General features: G+C 38.8%; 1 protein-coding gene across 4 annotated transcripts in view; it reads left to right on the top strand.

Annotated features, from left to right (window-relative positions):
- Positions 1 to 16,466, top strand: part of TRPC6 (transient receptor potential cation channel subfamily C member 6) — a 137,818-nt gene that overhangs the window by 73,724 nt on the left and 47,628 nt on the right. For all 4 annotated transcript variants that reach the window (XR_010147654.1, XM_016921852.4, XM_016921853.4 and 1 more), the window contains exon 2: positions 4,954 to 5,728. Coding sequence is in view for 3 of the 4 variants with exons in the window: in XM_016921852.4 (XP_016777341.4) it covers positions 4,954 to 5,728 (775 nt within the window). In the remaining variant the exon portion in view is untranslated. The remainder of the gene's footprint in view (positions 1 to 4,953; positions 5,729 to 16,466) is intronic.

Raw genomic sequence — 16,466 nt, 5'->3', positions numbered from 1 at the left:
AATATCTTTGCTGCTCCTTCAAGAAGTTATAGGTACAAAAGCCACAGTAATTTAGAAGGAAATAAGATACATCATTAGGGTTAGTGGCTTGCCAAGATAGAACTTGTCATTTTTCAAATAAATGGGCAGGAAAGTCATAGATTGTGATTTTAAAATTTTAGAATAAAAGATGTCACAACTCAGACATTCTATTTAGCTCAATGTAAACTTAGTATTGGATGAAAAAATAAAATTTTGTAAACCAGATTAAAAATTGAGATACAAGTAAAGCTGCTAATTATTATTTTTCTTTCTTTAAAAAGACAAACAAAGGGCAGGTGTGGTGGCTCATATCTGTAATCCCAGTATGTTGGGAGGCTGAGGTGGGAGGATACTTGAGCCCACGAGTTTGATACCAGCCTGGGCAATATGGCGAGACCCCATCTCTAAAAAAAAATACGAAAATTAACTGGGTGAGGTAGCATGTGCCTTTAGTCCCAGCTACACAGGAGGCTGAGGAAGGAGGATTGATTGAGCCTGGGAGGTTGCGGCTCTAGTAAGGCAACAGAACGAGATCCTGTCTCAAAAAAAAAGAGAAAAGACAAAACAACTTATATCAATTACCATCTCAGTCCTTGCCTTTTTTCATGGGTCTTCTTATTGCATAACAGCTGAAAAATGATGAAGTCCAAGTGTCCTTCCTATTTTAAAGTGCCATATATGTGCTTATTATTATGGATGTGGCTGTAAAAAAATTTAAATCCAACCTAAAATGCTTTCCACATTCATAATTTCAATTACCTCTGAAAGTAGTCCTTTGAGATAGGTCAGAATAATTATTTCTCCCATTTTAATGGATGAAAAAAAATGGAGCTTGTTCTTGATGTTTTGATATGTTACTATTTTGTGTCAGTTTTGTGTCATTTTTTTAGTTACATGAGAACTTATCTTGCAAGTTCTCACTCCCAGTACTTTCATCTTACTTTTATAGATCCCTGATCCTATTTTGTTTCTCCCTTAAATTTACAGTTTTTCTTTTTCAAAGCATTCTTCATGTTTGGAAGATACTGTCTCTCCCCCTAATCTTTGAACTTCCTCTTGTCTACAATAGAAACTATGCAAAGCAATAAATACAGAAGATAAGAGAGAGGAAGTGAAAGCCTTAAGAAGTTAGTAGAAGCCAGAAAAGTGACAGAGAGAAGGGAAGAGGGTTAAGAATTTCAGTAGGAAGATGATGGATGTTTCCTCATGTAATAAACCTTGATGATCTCCTGTCTCTTCTACCTCATCCATCTTGTTAACTCAGAAATAATGTGATTCTTCTAGAAACTCACCCTAACTCAGACATCACCTTTTGCCAAAACCAACATTAGGCTCACTCTAGTTTTTATAAGGGGAAATTATACTCTCTTAGAAAAGACATTATAAGGAATATTTCTTTAAAAAGAAGCAAAGAATATCTACTAAGAATCACTAGCTATACGAGGAAAAATTCTACTATGAAATACAGAGACCAAAGCAAACAAACACAAAAAAGCAACTCTCTAAATTGTGATGTGTGCAATCTTTAACATCCCCAGAGACAGAAGAAAAAATGTTTGTGCCTTTAAAAGCAGAAAAGTCTTATAAAAAGTAACATTTGAAAATAAAGGGTGTTTTTGAAAATTAAAAATATAATAGCAATTTTCATAATCTAAAGTTGAAGAAATTTCCCAGAATATAATAAATAATATTGAACATAAATAATTGGAAATAGAAAAGATAAGAAAATTAAAGGACAATTACAGGATGTCCAACATCAAAAAGAAGGAGTTCCAGAAATGGTACATTGAAAGCAGAAAACAAAATGATCAGATAAATAGGGCAAGACTATTTCTTAGAAAAGGACACTTTTTACTCCAGATTAAATGGGCAGCACTGTGGAGGAGAAGAAGACTCCCTTCAATAAACAACCATGTAATTTTAGGACACCAGAGACAAAGACAATATCCAGAATCAAAATTGCATCATGCTTCTCAATAGCAGCCACAAAACTATAATTTATTAGAGCAAGGCCTCCAAAATTATCCTCAACCTTGAATTCTCTACCCAGCCAAACTATCAGTTAAGTTTAGAGGTAGGACAAAGTCAGTTTTAGATGTACACGTTCTTTAAAAATTCACCTATGCATGCTTTATTAGACAGCTGTTGGAAGATGTGCTATACTAGAACAAAGAAGTCAGCTCAGATAAAAGAAGATCTGGGGTACAGAAAACAAGGACCCCAATACAAAAGCAAAGTGAAGAGAATCCTTGGAATGATACCAAAGGAAGATTCAAAGAGAACATACATGCATCAAGTCTAGACAGCAACTGGTCCAGATTTTCCAAAATTGAAAAAAAAATACCCACATAATATGTAGAATGTATTAAAATAAGACTTATATTGATGGAGAAGAGAGTTTGATTGAATTAGTCATATGTATATAGAGCACTGAGAAAATGAAGAGAATTTTTATCTATTAGGTTTAAGGTTATAGGGAAGCTGTACCTGAAAAGACACTATAGTATACCACTTAGCCATGATTAGCACTTGCATTGTCATGTTTTAAACAGTAAATAGTTATCTAAAAAAAAGTCATGATATAACAATTCTGGAAAGATAAGGGACCATGAAGGGGGTCTGTGTGTGTGTGTGTGTGTGTGTGTGTGTGTGTTAGAGAGAGAGAGATACGTGAAGGTATGGTGTAATGGGAAGTCCATAGGTAATGCCAAACCTGAAAAATCAAGAAGTAACAATATAACCAAAGCTATGTGGTTATAACATTTAAAATTATAAAGTAACCAGCTAAAATAGTTAAATTGAAATGTATCACCTCTGGAGATCAAGACATACAGAGAATAAACTAAAATATGCACATGTATAACTTTACTAAAATTAAAAATGGAATTAAAAACAAAGTAATAGCTATGGGACAAAATAGTTACAGATGCTATTCTCTTATAATAAAAGTTGCATATGTATTATCTAATGACCCATTTTAGAAATTATTATTAGGTTGTATAACTTGATATTGGCCCTTCATGTCATTTTTGAAACTTACAAAGTTGTCTCTTTGAAAAAAACATCAGTTTGGTTGATTTTGAATAGGACTTGGATAGTTAAAGGAATCACTGTTGAATGAAAATCTATGAAAAATATTTGTCAATATGGCAGTATACTCTTCAAGCTCTTCCAAGAAGCAAAATCTGTTTGTGAGTTGCTGAAACTTTACTATCTTCCTTTCTATTCCTGTCCATCACATTGCCACAGACAGCACTGTCTGGAGATGTGGAATCAAGATTGATAAAGGCCAGTAGGGAAAGCAACTAAGATTCTCCAGACCTGAACATATTGGAGGGAAAGATAGCTTATGAGGCCCTTGGATCTTTTTATTGTCCTCTTTATACTGGGAAGTTTGTGACTGTTTTTAAAGAGGGATGAATCTTGGAACATTCATAAAGAGAAGAAAGAATACTCATTTATCACACCTTTTTCTTTCTCTTTAGCCTCCCCTATAACCTGGCCCTGTTCCAGTTCTGCAAAAACATGCCTTTGGGTTCAGTTAGTGATACTGGTAAGAGTTGAACCTCTAATTGTAATGAGATCCCTTGACGCTCAAAAGACCTTAAGACACGAAGTTATGAATTAATAATGAAAAAATCTTCATTATAGCATTTTGATCAGAGGAAGAATCACACCCCCCTTCCTTTTTTTTTTTTTTTTTTTTTTTTTTTTTTTGATATAGGATCTTGTTCTATCACCCAGGCTGGAGTGCAGAGGCATAGTCATGGCTCTCTGCAGCCTTGACCTTCTGGGTTCAATTGATACTCTGCCTCAGCCTCCTGAGTAGCTGGGACTACAGGCATGTGCCACCATGCACCACTAATTTTTCTATTATTTGCAGAGATGGGGTTTTGCCATGTTGTCCAAGCTAGTCTTGACCTCCTGGGCTCAAGTGATTCGCCCACCTTGGCCCTGCAAAGTCCTGGGATTATAGGCGTGAGCCATAGCACCCAGCTCACTTTCCCTTCTTATCACAGATTGAAGGACTACGTTGAAGGCTGGCCACTGCTCTGACCACAGCCTGCACCGCAGAAGTGTTTTTTCCTACCTGACAACTTGATTACAATTTTCTCCAGTTTGCAGTGATTTTTAGGACAGCAGAGTTCAAGCATTTATTGCCCATATTAATGAAACCTGTACTCTAACATCTAGCTGATACCTCTGCTAGAGAAAACTTTCTACCTATACCTAACCCCTGTCTCACCCTCCTGAAGTACACTCTCACCTGAATTCTACTTATCCTTCCATTTTCAGCTTGTCATTTTCTCTCAGAATCTGGGATAGATGCCCCATTATAGGCTTATCATTATAATTAAGCAGCTGATAACAAAGCAATATGCTGATTGCCCATCTCTCCCTTTGGTCTATAAGACTTGTAGAGGCAGGAAAAAGCATCTATTTGTTTTTTCACTATTGGCCTTCTTGGACCGAATATAGTTCCTAGACCTGGCATCAGAAGGACTCAATAAATATTTGTTAACTTGAATGGATTTGCTATTGTCTCTACTTCTTAAAATGTAGTCTTATATTCTCCATCACATTGTGACTGAATATGGATAAGAGGGTATGGATATAGACATCTTTCCTAAGTCTATACCATCTATATAGTACATTAGTTTCTATCTGAATGGCACAGAGTAATTATGGCAATTGCTAGTCTCCACCCCAAATGGGAATGTTAAAATCTGCAAAGTGCTTGGCTTTCTTAGACGTGAAGTTCTTGGAATCCATTAACAAATAAATGCATCTTCATTTTATAATATAGTAGGTCTAGAGATGATGAGACAACATCTAATATACTTGAGGATTGTATTAGATGAATGGCAAGTCATTTGGCACACTAAAATGCTCTTAATGTGATTTGTTTACAATCTTTCTGTTTTATTGCAGCCGGGGATCTGACAACAGACTGGCTCACCGGCGGCAGACAGTTCTCCGTGAGAAGGGGAGAAGGTTAGCTAATCGAGGACCAGCATACATGTTTAGTGATCGCTCAACAAGCCTATCTATAGAGGAGGAACGCTTTTTGGATGCAGCTGAATATGGTAACATCCCAGTGGTGCGGAAGATGTTAGAAGAATGCCGCTCACTCAACGTTAACTGTGTGGATTACATGGGCCAGAATGCCCTACAGTTGGCAGTGGCCAATGAGCATCTGGAAATTACAGAACTTCTTCTCAAGAAAGAAAACCTCTCTCGAGTTGGGGATGCTTTGCTCCTAGCTATTAGTAAAGGTTATGTTCGGATTGTGGAAGCAATTCTCAGTCATCCGGCTTTTGCTGAAGGCAAGAGGTTAGCAACCAGCCCTAGCCAGTCTGAACTCCAGCAAGATGATTTTTATGCCTATGATGAAGATGGGACACGGTTCTCCCATGATGTGACTCCAATCATTCTGGCTGCCCACTGCCAGGAATATGAAATTGTGCATACCCTCCTGCGGAAGGGTGCTAGGATTGAACGGCCTCATGATTATTTCTGCAAGTGCAATGACTGCAACCAGAAACAGAAGCATGACTCGTTTAGCCACTCCAGATCTAGGATTAATGCCTATAAAGGCCTGGCAAGTCCGGCTTACCTGTCATTGTCTAGTGAAGATCCAGTCATGACGGCTTTAGAACTTAGCAATGAACTGGCAGTTCTGGCCAATATTGAGAAAGAGTTCAAGGTAGGTCACTAACAATAGAGACTTCACCCTCCACAAGCCAGAGTCAAGGTGTATTTAGCAGCTTCCACCATGTGCTCAGCACTGTGCTAGTTACTGTGGACACTAGGTCATTTTATAAGTTTATTCAACAAGCTCTTTATTATAATCATTGTAGCAAAAGTTGTGATCGCTACCATTTAGTGATGCTCTACCGTCTGCCAGACATTTTTCATTTATTATATCTAATCTTTATCCGTTCCCCTTGAGAAGCTATTATTAGTTCCTGTCTAGATGGGTAAATGAAGGCATAGAAAGTTTCGCTAATGCCCAAGATCAACAAATGGGAAATGACACAGCTGGGTTCAGAATCCAGGTATACTGCACTCTGAAAAGGCCAGGCTTTTTCCTCCCACAAAACACTATTTCCATGTTCAGAGCACAGTGATAGATGCTGTTGAGGTCAGAAAGAAGAATAAGCTTAAGGAAGTCACAGTTGACTAGAGAGACAAATGCACACATGAATAAAAAATAAACAAAACTACCAGGTAGAGGTAAAAGCAACATACTGTAGAAGTTCAGAGAAAACAATATTTAATTCCGGTTAGGCTGCAGGGAAGTATGTGTAAGATGGCATTTCAGCTGTATATGGTGGAACAAGTAGGATTTTGGAAGGCAGAGAATGAGGGAAAAGATATTTTAGGCCAAGGTGTACCAGCAAAAGCAAAACATGATAGATAGGAAATAGTAGGAAATTAGAACTTTGACCAGTCAATCTCTTAATAAGAGGTGTCTGGAGAGATAAATGGTGTCAGATGCTGCCATTATCCATAAGGGCTGTGCTCCACTTGGAGAGGATGAAAGCTTGCATCCCTAGCTAAGATCTTCCCCACAGGTATCTCTAAACTCCCTCTACCTGTTTGAGGTAGTTCTGATCCTCTAATGCCCATCACCTTTTACCATGGATTATTGTTATTTATGATGCACTTATCTCCTTTACTAAATAATGCAGGTTGGAAACAGGTTTGATTCATCAAGTACAATGTTTTACAGAAGTGAATATTGGTTTCATTTTTTCTATTCTATATGCTGAGAGAATGCTTGTTTCTATACTCTTTTCTTGAGGGATTACAGCCCAGTCTTTCCTGAGCAGCTTCTTGGTGCCACTGTCACTGATGTTTCACCCCAGTATCAGATGTCATGTGTCCATCTATCCTCAGGTCCAGTCTATCCAGAAAGGCTAGAAGGAGGAAAACGGTTACTGAATCGCTCAGTATGTGCTTGGCTCCCAAGGTAGAGGAAGGTGCTTTTCCTCCAGCTACCTGGCAGCTAACAGGGCAAGACAAGTAAATGGTCCTTCTAACCCTGTCTCAGATTCTTACCTACTTTTCGCTTGACTCCTAGGACACAGAGACTTTCACCTGATTCAAATTAAAGCATTTTGAACTCTGATTAATATTAATTATTTTCAAAATCTATATTACTAATTTTGCCTAATTTCAACATTTCTGTTTCCTTTACTGTATCCTTGTTTACGTGCTTTCTCTAAACCACTGAAGACTATTATATTCTTTATTTGTTCATTAATTCACTGGCGTACATCTTTTGAGTCCCTGCTGTTTTTTACTGGGGACAGTTGAGGATGAGGATGGCGAGGTAGTACAAAATACAAAGACAATTCAGTCAGCAATCCTGTCCTCAATTAGTTTATAATCCAATGTGATAGAAAAGATCTGTGTGTAGTAACTATCATATTAGGCATGACCTTATGGAGTGAGGAGGGGGCTAGTGGCTGAAAGGTGGGAAGAATCACATTTAACCAGGATGTAAATTCTTCATGGTCCCTAAATGCATTGCAAAATGTTGAGGCCTCCACACGATGATGAAGACGTAAAGATCTGGACATTCTTCTGTTTGTTCATCACACCCTTCTTTCTGCTGTCATCAGTGTGAAGTGTATGGATTAGCCACTTTCCTCCCATTTATGCTTCCCTATTTGCTCCATTGTCTTGAGCAGTTACCTAGAGCCTCTGGACATGCATACCTTTTTGCTAATGCCCTGCCTCTATGAAGGTTTCAAGGCAAAGAAAAGATAAATCTAACTGAAAACATAAATGTATTTAGGAGTATGTTACTAATGTCTTTTAAAAATCACTTTCAAAAATTAGATTACTGTTAAACAAGAGTAGCAGTTTAAAAAATGCTTTTATAAAGTATATCCTAGAACTTGACAATTCTTATAATTAGAAACCTAACTCAAAATTACTGCACAAGGAGAAAGGGCAGTTACTGGCTTGATTTTTAAGGCCTTTTTACAAAAACAAACAAGAAAAGATTTCTTCCTTGCCAGGTATCAAGCATTAAAACAAATATTCTTTTTCTCTGAGATTAGTTTGGACAGCAGATGAAAGAACTGCCGCATACAAGGGTGAGCCTCCCTTGCCTTTGTGTGTAAACTCACAGGGAAATAACATTCCCCCACCACCCATGGCTACTGGGACACTAACTCTTGTCCCAGCATCCCAGTCTCAGTTTACAGTAGGGTGGGACCTTACAGGAATAGAGAAGTTGGTGTCTCTGAGGTGAGGTTTGCTGCTGAGTTTGCTGCTTCTACCCTTAAAAATAACTTCTTTTTTCTTACTTTAAAGTAATATATAGCCAGGTTAGAAAATAATAATATAAAAATGAAGGAAGTTTAAAAAATCATTCCTAATTTTAGCCATCAAGAAATAAACACTGATACACTACAAACATGCTAGCACATATCCTTTCAGTCTTTTTTTCTTTTTAAATCTTTTTAAATAGTCAACTCCCTTAGAGTCTCAGGAAATAAAAGTCACTGAGGGCTGGATAGCTTAGGCCTGGTCAGCCTCACAGGGACCTGAGAGATTGTATTGGCCACAGGAGATCCTCCCTGTTCATGGTATGTATGTATGTATGTATGTATGTATGTATGTATGTATGTATGTATGTATTTTGCTCCCTTTCCATCTGAAAGATGTTTGAAAAACTCTGTGTTCATTCACACAGTTAAAAATTGATATCTATTTTTTGTCTTCTGTAAGTATAAATATTTTTAAGGGATATAATTTCTGCATGGTGTACATATTGCCATTTAAGAATAGAACTCTTCAATTCTCCTTCAGATATATGCAAAGGACTCTAAATGCTTTAATGATTTCATGCCCACCATCAACTAAGCGAACAACATCTTCTTTAATGTTCAGAATAGCTGCATCTTTCCTTTTACTCCTTGAGGTTATATTTTCAGTCCAATTTCCTTCACAAATGTGATTCCTCATATTATAGCTTTTATTATTGTAAAGTCTCTTAAAATCCCTTTATATAGATATCAACATGTATATCATATATAAATAAAATACATATAACACACACATATATATGAAATTTTAGAATTTGTTTCATTTCCTCTTGCTAAAAGGCTCTGGGTATTGAAAATACTCCAGAAAGAGTTGTCTTTATATCTATTATTAGTATATTAGATCAAAAACTATAAAAATCAACCCAGCTGTTAAAAATAATTAATATGGGCCGAGCACGGTGGCTCTCACCTGTAATCCCTGCACTTTGGGAGGCCGAGGCGGGTGGATCATGAGGTCAGGAGTTTGAGACCAGTCTCACCAACATAGTGAAACCTGTCTCTACTAAAAATACAAAAAAATTAGCTGGGCATGATGGCGCACACCCGTAATCCCAGCTACCCAGGAGGCTAAGGCAGGATAATCACTTGAACCTGGGAGGCGGAGGTTGCAGCGAACTGAGATTGCGCCACCGCACTCCAGTCTGGTCAACAGAACAAGACTCCGTCTCAAAAAAAAAAAAAAAAAAGAAAAAATACATTTTGAAAAACAAATTTTAACTATGTGACATAATTCTTACTGGATGTATTTTTTAGTGGTACTCATCATGTTCACACTTTGGCTATATATTTAAGGAAAGAAAAATGTGTGTGTGTATATATATACACACACACATTTTATATTGTATATACACACATTTTATATTGTGTATATATATATATACACACATTTTATATTGTGTGTGTATATATATATATACCACATATATATACACCATTTATATATATATATATATATGTAGCTAAAAATTAGTTGGTATGGCAGCCAGTATGTTATTTTAGTCTTTGTTGATAGGATATATAAATTATTAAAGGTTTTATGGAATAAAATTTAAAAAGGATAAATAGTAGTAGGAATAAATATTTCTAGATATGATTTGATAACTATCTTACTAGATTAAAATTCTAAATCAGAAAGAAAACACATAAAAGTTTCATCCATGGGTTTTGACCATTTTCCTGTAAAAATTTTGAGTTCTGTAAACCATTCCAAGTCACATTTAAAAGAATCACTCTCACTAAGCTTTTCTGCCTTGCCTGTTTGAGATACTTTTCTAGTGAATGATACATCTGAAAGATATTAAGAATAATATAAGGAATCATTTACATTTCAATACATGACAAAGCATTGTTTGGTATTCAGTATTCCCTGCTGATGCTGTCTTTGCTTAACTTTTTCTGGACTCTCACTCAAGAAGCGTTCATTCTTTGACAATTGTTGGCAAATGAAGAGGCAAAGTCATAAAAAATGGCCCTTGTTTCTGTCTCCACCCTGCACTCTCCATCTGAAATCAGAACATCCCAACATGAGCCAAGGTGCTGCATTTCTTTTCTTTTTTTTTTTTTTTTTTATTATACTTTAGGGTACGTGTGCACATTGTGCAGGTTAGTTACATATGTATACATGTGCCATGCTGGTGCGCTGCACCCACTAACTCGTCATCTAGCATTAGGTATATCTCCCAATGCTATCCCTCCCCCCTCCCCCCTCCCCACCACAGTCCCCAGAGTGTGATATTCCCCTTCCTGTGTCCTTGTGATCTCATTGTTCAATTCCCACCTATGAGTGAGAATATGCGGTGTTTGGTTTTTTGTTCTTGCGATAGTTTACTGAGAATGATGGTTTCCAATTTCATCCATGTCCCTACAAAGGATATGAACTCATCATTTTTTATGGCTGCATAGTATTCCATGGTGTATATGTGCCACATTTTCTTAATCCAGTCTATCATTGTTGGACATTTGGGTTGGTTCCAAGTCTTTGCTATTGTGAATAATGCCGCAATAAACATACGTGTGCATGTGTCTTTATAGCAGCATGATTTATAGTCACTTGGGTATATACCCAGTAATGGGATGGCTGGGTCAAATGGTATTTCTAGTTCTAGATCCCTGAGGAATCGCCACACTGACTTCCACAATGGTTGAACTAGTTTACAGTCCCACCAACAGTGTAAAAGTGTTCCTATTTCTCCACATCCTCTCCAGCACCTGTTGTTTCCTGACTTTTTAATGATTGCCATTCTAACTGGTGTGAGATGATATCTCATAGTGGTTTTGATTTGCATTTCTCTGATGGCCAGTGATGATGAGCATTTTTTCATGTGTTTTTTGGCTGCATAAATGTCTTCTTTTGAGAAGTGTCTGTTCATGTCCTTCGCCCACTTTTTGATGGGGTTGTTTGTTTTTTTCTTGTAAATTTGTTTGAGTTCACTGTAGATTCTGGATATTAGCCCTTTGTCAGATGAGTAGGTTGCGAAAATTTTCTCCCATGTTGTAGGTTGCCTGTTCACTCTGATGGTAGTTTCTTTTGCTGTGCAGAAGCTCTTTAGTTTAATTAGATCCCATTTGTCAATTTTGGCTTTTGTTGCCATTGCTTTTGGTGTTTTGGACATGAAGTCCTTGCCCACGCCTATGTCCTGAATGGTAATGCCTAGGTTTTCTTCTAGGGTTTTTATGGTTTTAGGTCTAACGTTTAAATCTTTAATCCATCTTGAATTGATTTTTGTATAAGGTGTAAGGAAGGGATCCAGTTTCAGCTTTCTACATATGGCTAGCCAGTTTTCCCAGCACCATTTATTAAATAGGGAATCCTTTCCCCATTGCTTGTTTTTCTCAGGTTTGTCAAAGATCAGATAGTTGTAGGTAAGCGGTGTTATTTCTGAGGGCTCTGTTCTGTTCCATTGATCTATATTTCTGTTTTGGTACCAGTACCATGCTGTTTTGGTTACTGTAGCCTTGTAGTATAGTTTGAAGTCAGGTAGTGTGATGCCTCCAGCTTTGTTCTTTTGGCTTAGGATTGACTTGGCGATGCGGGCTCTCTTTTGGTTCCATATGAACTTTAAAGTAGTTTTTTCCAATTCTGTGAAGAAAGTCATTGGTAGCTTGATGGGGATGGCATTGAATCTGTAAATTACCTTGGGCAGTATGGCCATTTTCACAATATTGATTCTTCCTACCCATGAGCATGGAATGTTCTTCCATTTGTTTGTATCCTCTTTTATTTCCTTGAGCAGTGGTTTGTAGTTCTCCTTGAAGAGGTGCTTCATATCCCTTGTAAGTTGGATTCCTAGGTATTTTATTCTCTTTGAAGCAATTGTGAATGGGAGTTCACTCATGATTTGGCTCTCTGTTTGTCTGTTGTTGGTGTATAGGAATGCTTGTGATTTTTGTACATTGATTTTGTATCCTGAGACTTTGCTGAAGTTCCTTATCAGCTTAAGGAGATTTTGGGCTGAGACGATGGGGTTTTCTAGATAAACAATCATGTCGTCTGCAAACAGGGACAATTTGACTTCCTCTTTTCCTAATTGAATACCCTTTATTTCCTTCTCCTGCCTAATTGCCCTGGCCAGAACTTCCAACACTATGTTGAATAGGAGCGGTGAGAGAGGGCATCCCTGTCTTGTGCCAGTTTTCATAGGGAATGCTTCCAGTTTTTGCCCATTCAGTATGATATTGGCTGTGGGTTTGTCATAGATAGCTCTTATTATTTTGAAATACGTCCCATCAATACCTAATTTATTGAGAGTTTTTAGCATGAAGGGTTGTTGAATTCTGTCAAAGGCTTTTTCTGCATCTATTGAGATAATCATGTGGTTTTTGTCTTTGGCTCTGTTTATATGCTGGATTACATTTATTGATTTGCGTATATTGAACCAGCCTTGCATCCCAGGGATGAAGCCCACTTGATCATGGTGGATAAGCTTTTTGATGTGCTGCTGGATTCGGTTTGCCAGTATTTTATTGAGGATTTTTGCATCAATGTTCATCAAGGATATTGGTCTAAAATTCTGTTTTTTGGTTGTGTCTCTGCCCGGCTTTGGTATCAGAATGATGCTGGCCTCATAAAATGAGTTAGGGAGGATTCCCTCTTTTTCTATTGATTGGAATAGTTTCAGAAGGAATGGTACCAGTTCCTCCTTGTACCTCTGGTAGAATTCGGCTGTGAATCCATCTGGTCCTGGACTCTTTTTGGTTGGTAAACTATTGATTATTGCCACAATTTCAGCTCCTGTTATTGGTCTATTCAGAGATTCAACTTCTTCCTGGTTTAGTCTTGGGAGAGTGTATGTGTCGAGGAATGTATCCATTTCTTCTAGATTTTCTAGTTTATTTGCGTAGAGGTGTTTGTAGTATTCTCTGATGGTTGTTTGTATTTCTGTGGGATCGGTGGTGATATCCCCTTTATCATTTTTTATTGCATCTATTTGATTCTTCTCTCTTTTTTTCTTTATTAGTCTTGCTAGCGGTCTATCAATTTTGTTGATCCTTTCAAAAAACCAGCTCCTGGATTCATTGATTTTTTGAAGGGTTTTTTGTGTCTCTATTTCCTTCAGTTCTGCTCTGATTTTAGTTATTTCTTGCCTTCTGCTAGCTTTTGAATGTGTTTGCTCTTGCTTTTCTAGTTCTTTGAATTGTGATGTTAGGGTGTCAATTTTGGATCTTTCCTGCTTTCTCTTGTGGGCATTTAGTGCTATAAATTTCCCTCTACACACTGCTTTGAATGCGTCCCAGAGATTCTGGTATGTTGTGTCTTTGTTCTCGTTGGTTTCAAAGAACATCTTTATTTCTGCCTTCATTTCGTTATGTACCCAGTAGTCATTCAGGAGCAGGTTGTTCAGTTTCCATGTAGTTGAGCGGCTTTGAGTGAGATTCTTAATCCTGAGTTCTAGTTTGACTGCACGGTGGTCTGAGAGATAGTTTGTTATAATTTCTGTTCTTTTACATTTGCTGAGGAGAGCTTTACTTCCAAGTATGTGGTCAATTTTGGAATAGGTGTGGTGTGGTGCTGAAAACAATGTATATTCTGTTGATTTGGGGTGGAGAGTTCTGTAGATGTCTATTAGGTCCGCTTGGTGCAGAGCTGAGTTCAATTCCTGGGTATCCTTGTTGACTTTCTGTCTTGTTGATCTGTCTAATGTTGACAGTGGGGTGTTAAAGTCTCCCATTATTAATGTGTGGGAGTCTAAGTCTCTTTGTAGGTCACTCAGGACTTGCTTTATGAATCTGGGTGCTCCTGTATTGGGTGCATAAATATTTAGGATAGTTAGCTCCTCTTGTTGAATTGATCCCTTTACCATTATGTAATGGCCTTCTTTGTCTCTTTTGATCTTTGTTGGTTTAAAGTCTGTTTTATCAGAGACTAGGATTGCAACCCCTGCCTTTTTTTGTTTTCCATTTGCTTGGTAGATCTTCCTCCATCCTTTTATTTTGAGCCTATGTGTGTCTCTGCACGTGAGATGGGTTTCCTGAATACAGCACACTGATGGGTCTTGACTCTTTATCCAACTTGCCAGTCTGTGTCTTTTAATTGGAGAATTTAGTCCATTTACATTTAAAGTTAATATTGTTATGTGTGAATTTGATCCTGTCATTATGATGTTAGCTGGTTATTTTGCTCGTTAGTTGATGCAGTTTCTTCCTAGTCTTGATGGTCTTTACATTTTGGCATGATTTTGCAGCAGCTGGTACTGGTTGTTCCTTTCCATGTTTAGCGCTTCCTTCAGGAGCTCTTTTAGGGCAGGCCTGGTGGTGACAAAATCGGTCAGCATTTGCTTGTCTGTAAAGTATTTTATTTCTCCTTCACTTATGAAGGTTAGTTTGGCTGGATATGAAATTCTGGATTGAAAATTCTTTTCTTTAAGAATGTTGAATATTGGCCCCCACTCTCTTCTGGCTTGTAGGGTTTCTGCCGAGAGGTCCGCTGTTAGTCTGATGGGCTTCCCTTTGAGGGTAACCTGACCTTTCTGTCTGGCTGCCCTTAACATTTTTTCCTTGATTTCAACTTTGGTGAATCTGACAATTATGTGTCTTGGAGTTGCTCTTCTCGAGGAGTATCTTTGTGGCGTTCTCTGTATTTCCTGAATCTGAACGTTGGCCTGCCTTGCTAGATTGGGGAAGTTCTCCTGGATAATATCCTGCAGAGTGTTTTCCAACTTGGTTTCATTCTCCGCATCACTTTCAGGTACACCAATCAGATGTAGATTTGGTCTTTTCACATAGTCCCATATTTCTTGGAGCCTTTGCTCATTTCTTTTTATTCTTTTTTCTCTAGACTTCCCTTCTCGCTTCATTTCATTCATTTCATCTTCCATTGCTGATACCCTTTCTTCCAGTTGATCACATCGGCTCCTGAGGCTTCTGCATTCTTCACGTACTTCTCGAGCCTTGGTTTTCAGCTCCATCAGCTCCTTTAAGCACTTCTCTGTATTGGTTATTCTAGTTATACATTCTTCTAAATTTTTTTCAAAGTTTTCAACTTCTTTGCCTTTGGTTTGAATGTCCTCCCGTAGCTCAGAGTAATTTGATCGTCTGAAGCCTTCTTCTCTCAGCTCGTCAAAATCATTCTCCATCCAGCTTTGTTCCGTTGCTGGTGAGGAACTGCGTTCCTTTGGAGGAGGAGAGGCGCTCTGCTTTTTAGAGTTTCCAGTTTTTCTGTTCTGTTTTTTCCCCATCTTTGTGGTTTTATCTACTTTTGGTCTTTGATGATGGTGATGTACAGATGGGTTTTCGGTGTGGATGTCCTTTCTGTTTGTTAGTTTTCCTTCTAACAGACAGGACCCTCAGCTGCAGGTCTGTTGGAATACCCTGCCGTGTGAGGTGTCAGTGTGCCCCTGCTGGGGGGTGCCTCCCAGTTAGGCTGCTCGGGGGTCAGGGACCCACTTGAGGAGGCAGTCTGCCCGTTCTCAGATCTCCAGCTGCATGCTGGGAGAACCACTGCTCTCTTCAAAGCTGTCAGACAGGGACATTTAAGTCTGCAGAGGTTACTGCTGTCTTTTTGTTTGTCTGTGCCCTGCCCCCAGAGGTGGAGCCTACAGAGGCAGGCAGGCCTCCTTGAGCTGTGGTGGGCTCCACCCAGTTCGAGCTTCCTGGCTGCTTTGTTTACCTAATCAAGCCTGGGCAATGGCGGGCGCCACTCCCCCAGCCTCGCTGCCGCCTTGCAGTTTGATCTCAGACTGCTGTGCTAGCAATCAGCGAGATTCCGAGGGCGTAGGACCCTCCGAGCCAGGTGTGGGATATAGTCTCGTGGTGCGCCGTTTTTAAGCCGGTCTGAAAAGCGCAATATTCGGGTGGGAGTGACCCGATTTTCCAGGTGCGTCCGTCACCCCTTTCTTTGACTCGGAAAGGGAACTCCCTGACCCCTTGCGCTTCCCAGGTGAGGCAATGCCTCGCCCTGCTTCGGCTCGCGCACGGTGCGCGCACCCGCTGGCCTGCGCCCACTGTCTGGCACTCCCTAGTGAGATGAACCCGGTACCTCAGATGGAAATGCAGAAATCACCGTCTTCTGCGTCGCTCACGCTGGGAGCTGTAGACCGGAGCTGTTCCTATTTGGCCATCTTGGCTCCTCCCCAAGGTGCTGCATTTCTATCATTCAGCTTC

This window comes from Pan troglodytes, chromosome 9, assembly GCF_028858775.2.
Source record: "Pan troglodytes isolate AG18354 chromosome 9, NHGRI_mPanTro3-v2.0_pri, whole genome shotgun sequence".
In the NCBI taxonomy this organism is placed as follows: Eukaryota; Metazoa; Chordata; class Mammalia; order Primates; family Hominidae; genus Pan; species Pan troglodytes.
Note: the sequence above shows the minus strand (reverse complement) of the source record. Positions and strands in the feature narration are given on the sequence as shown.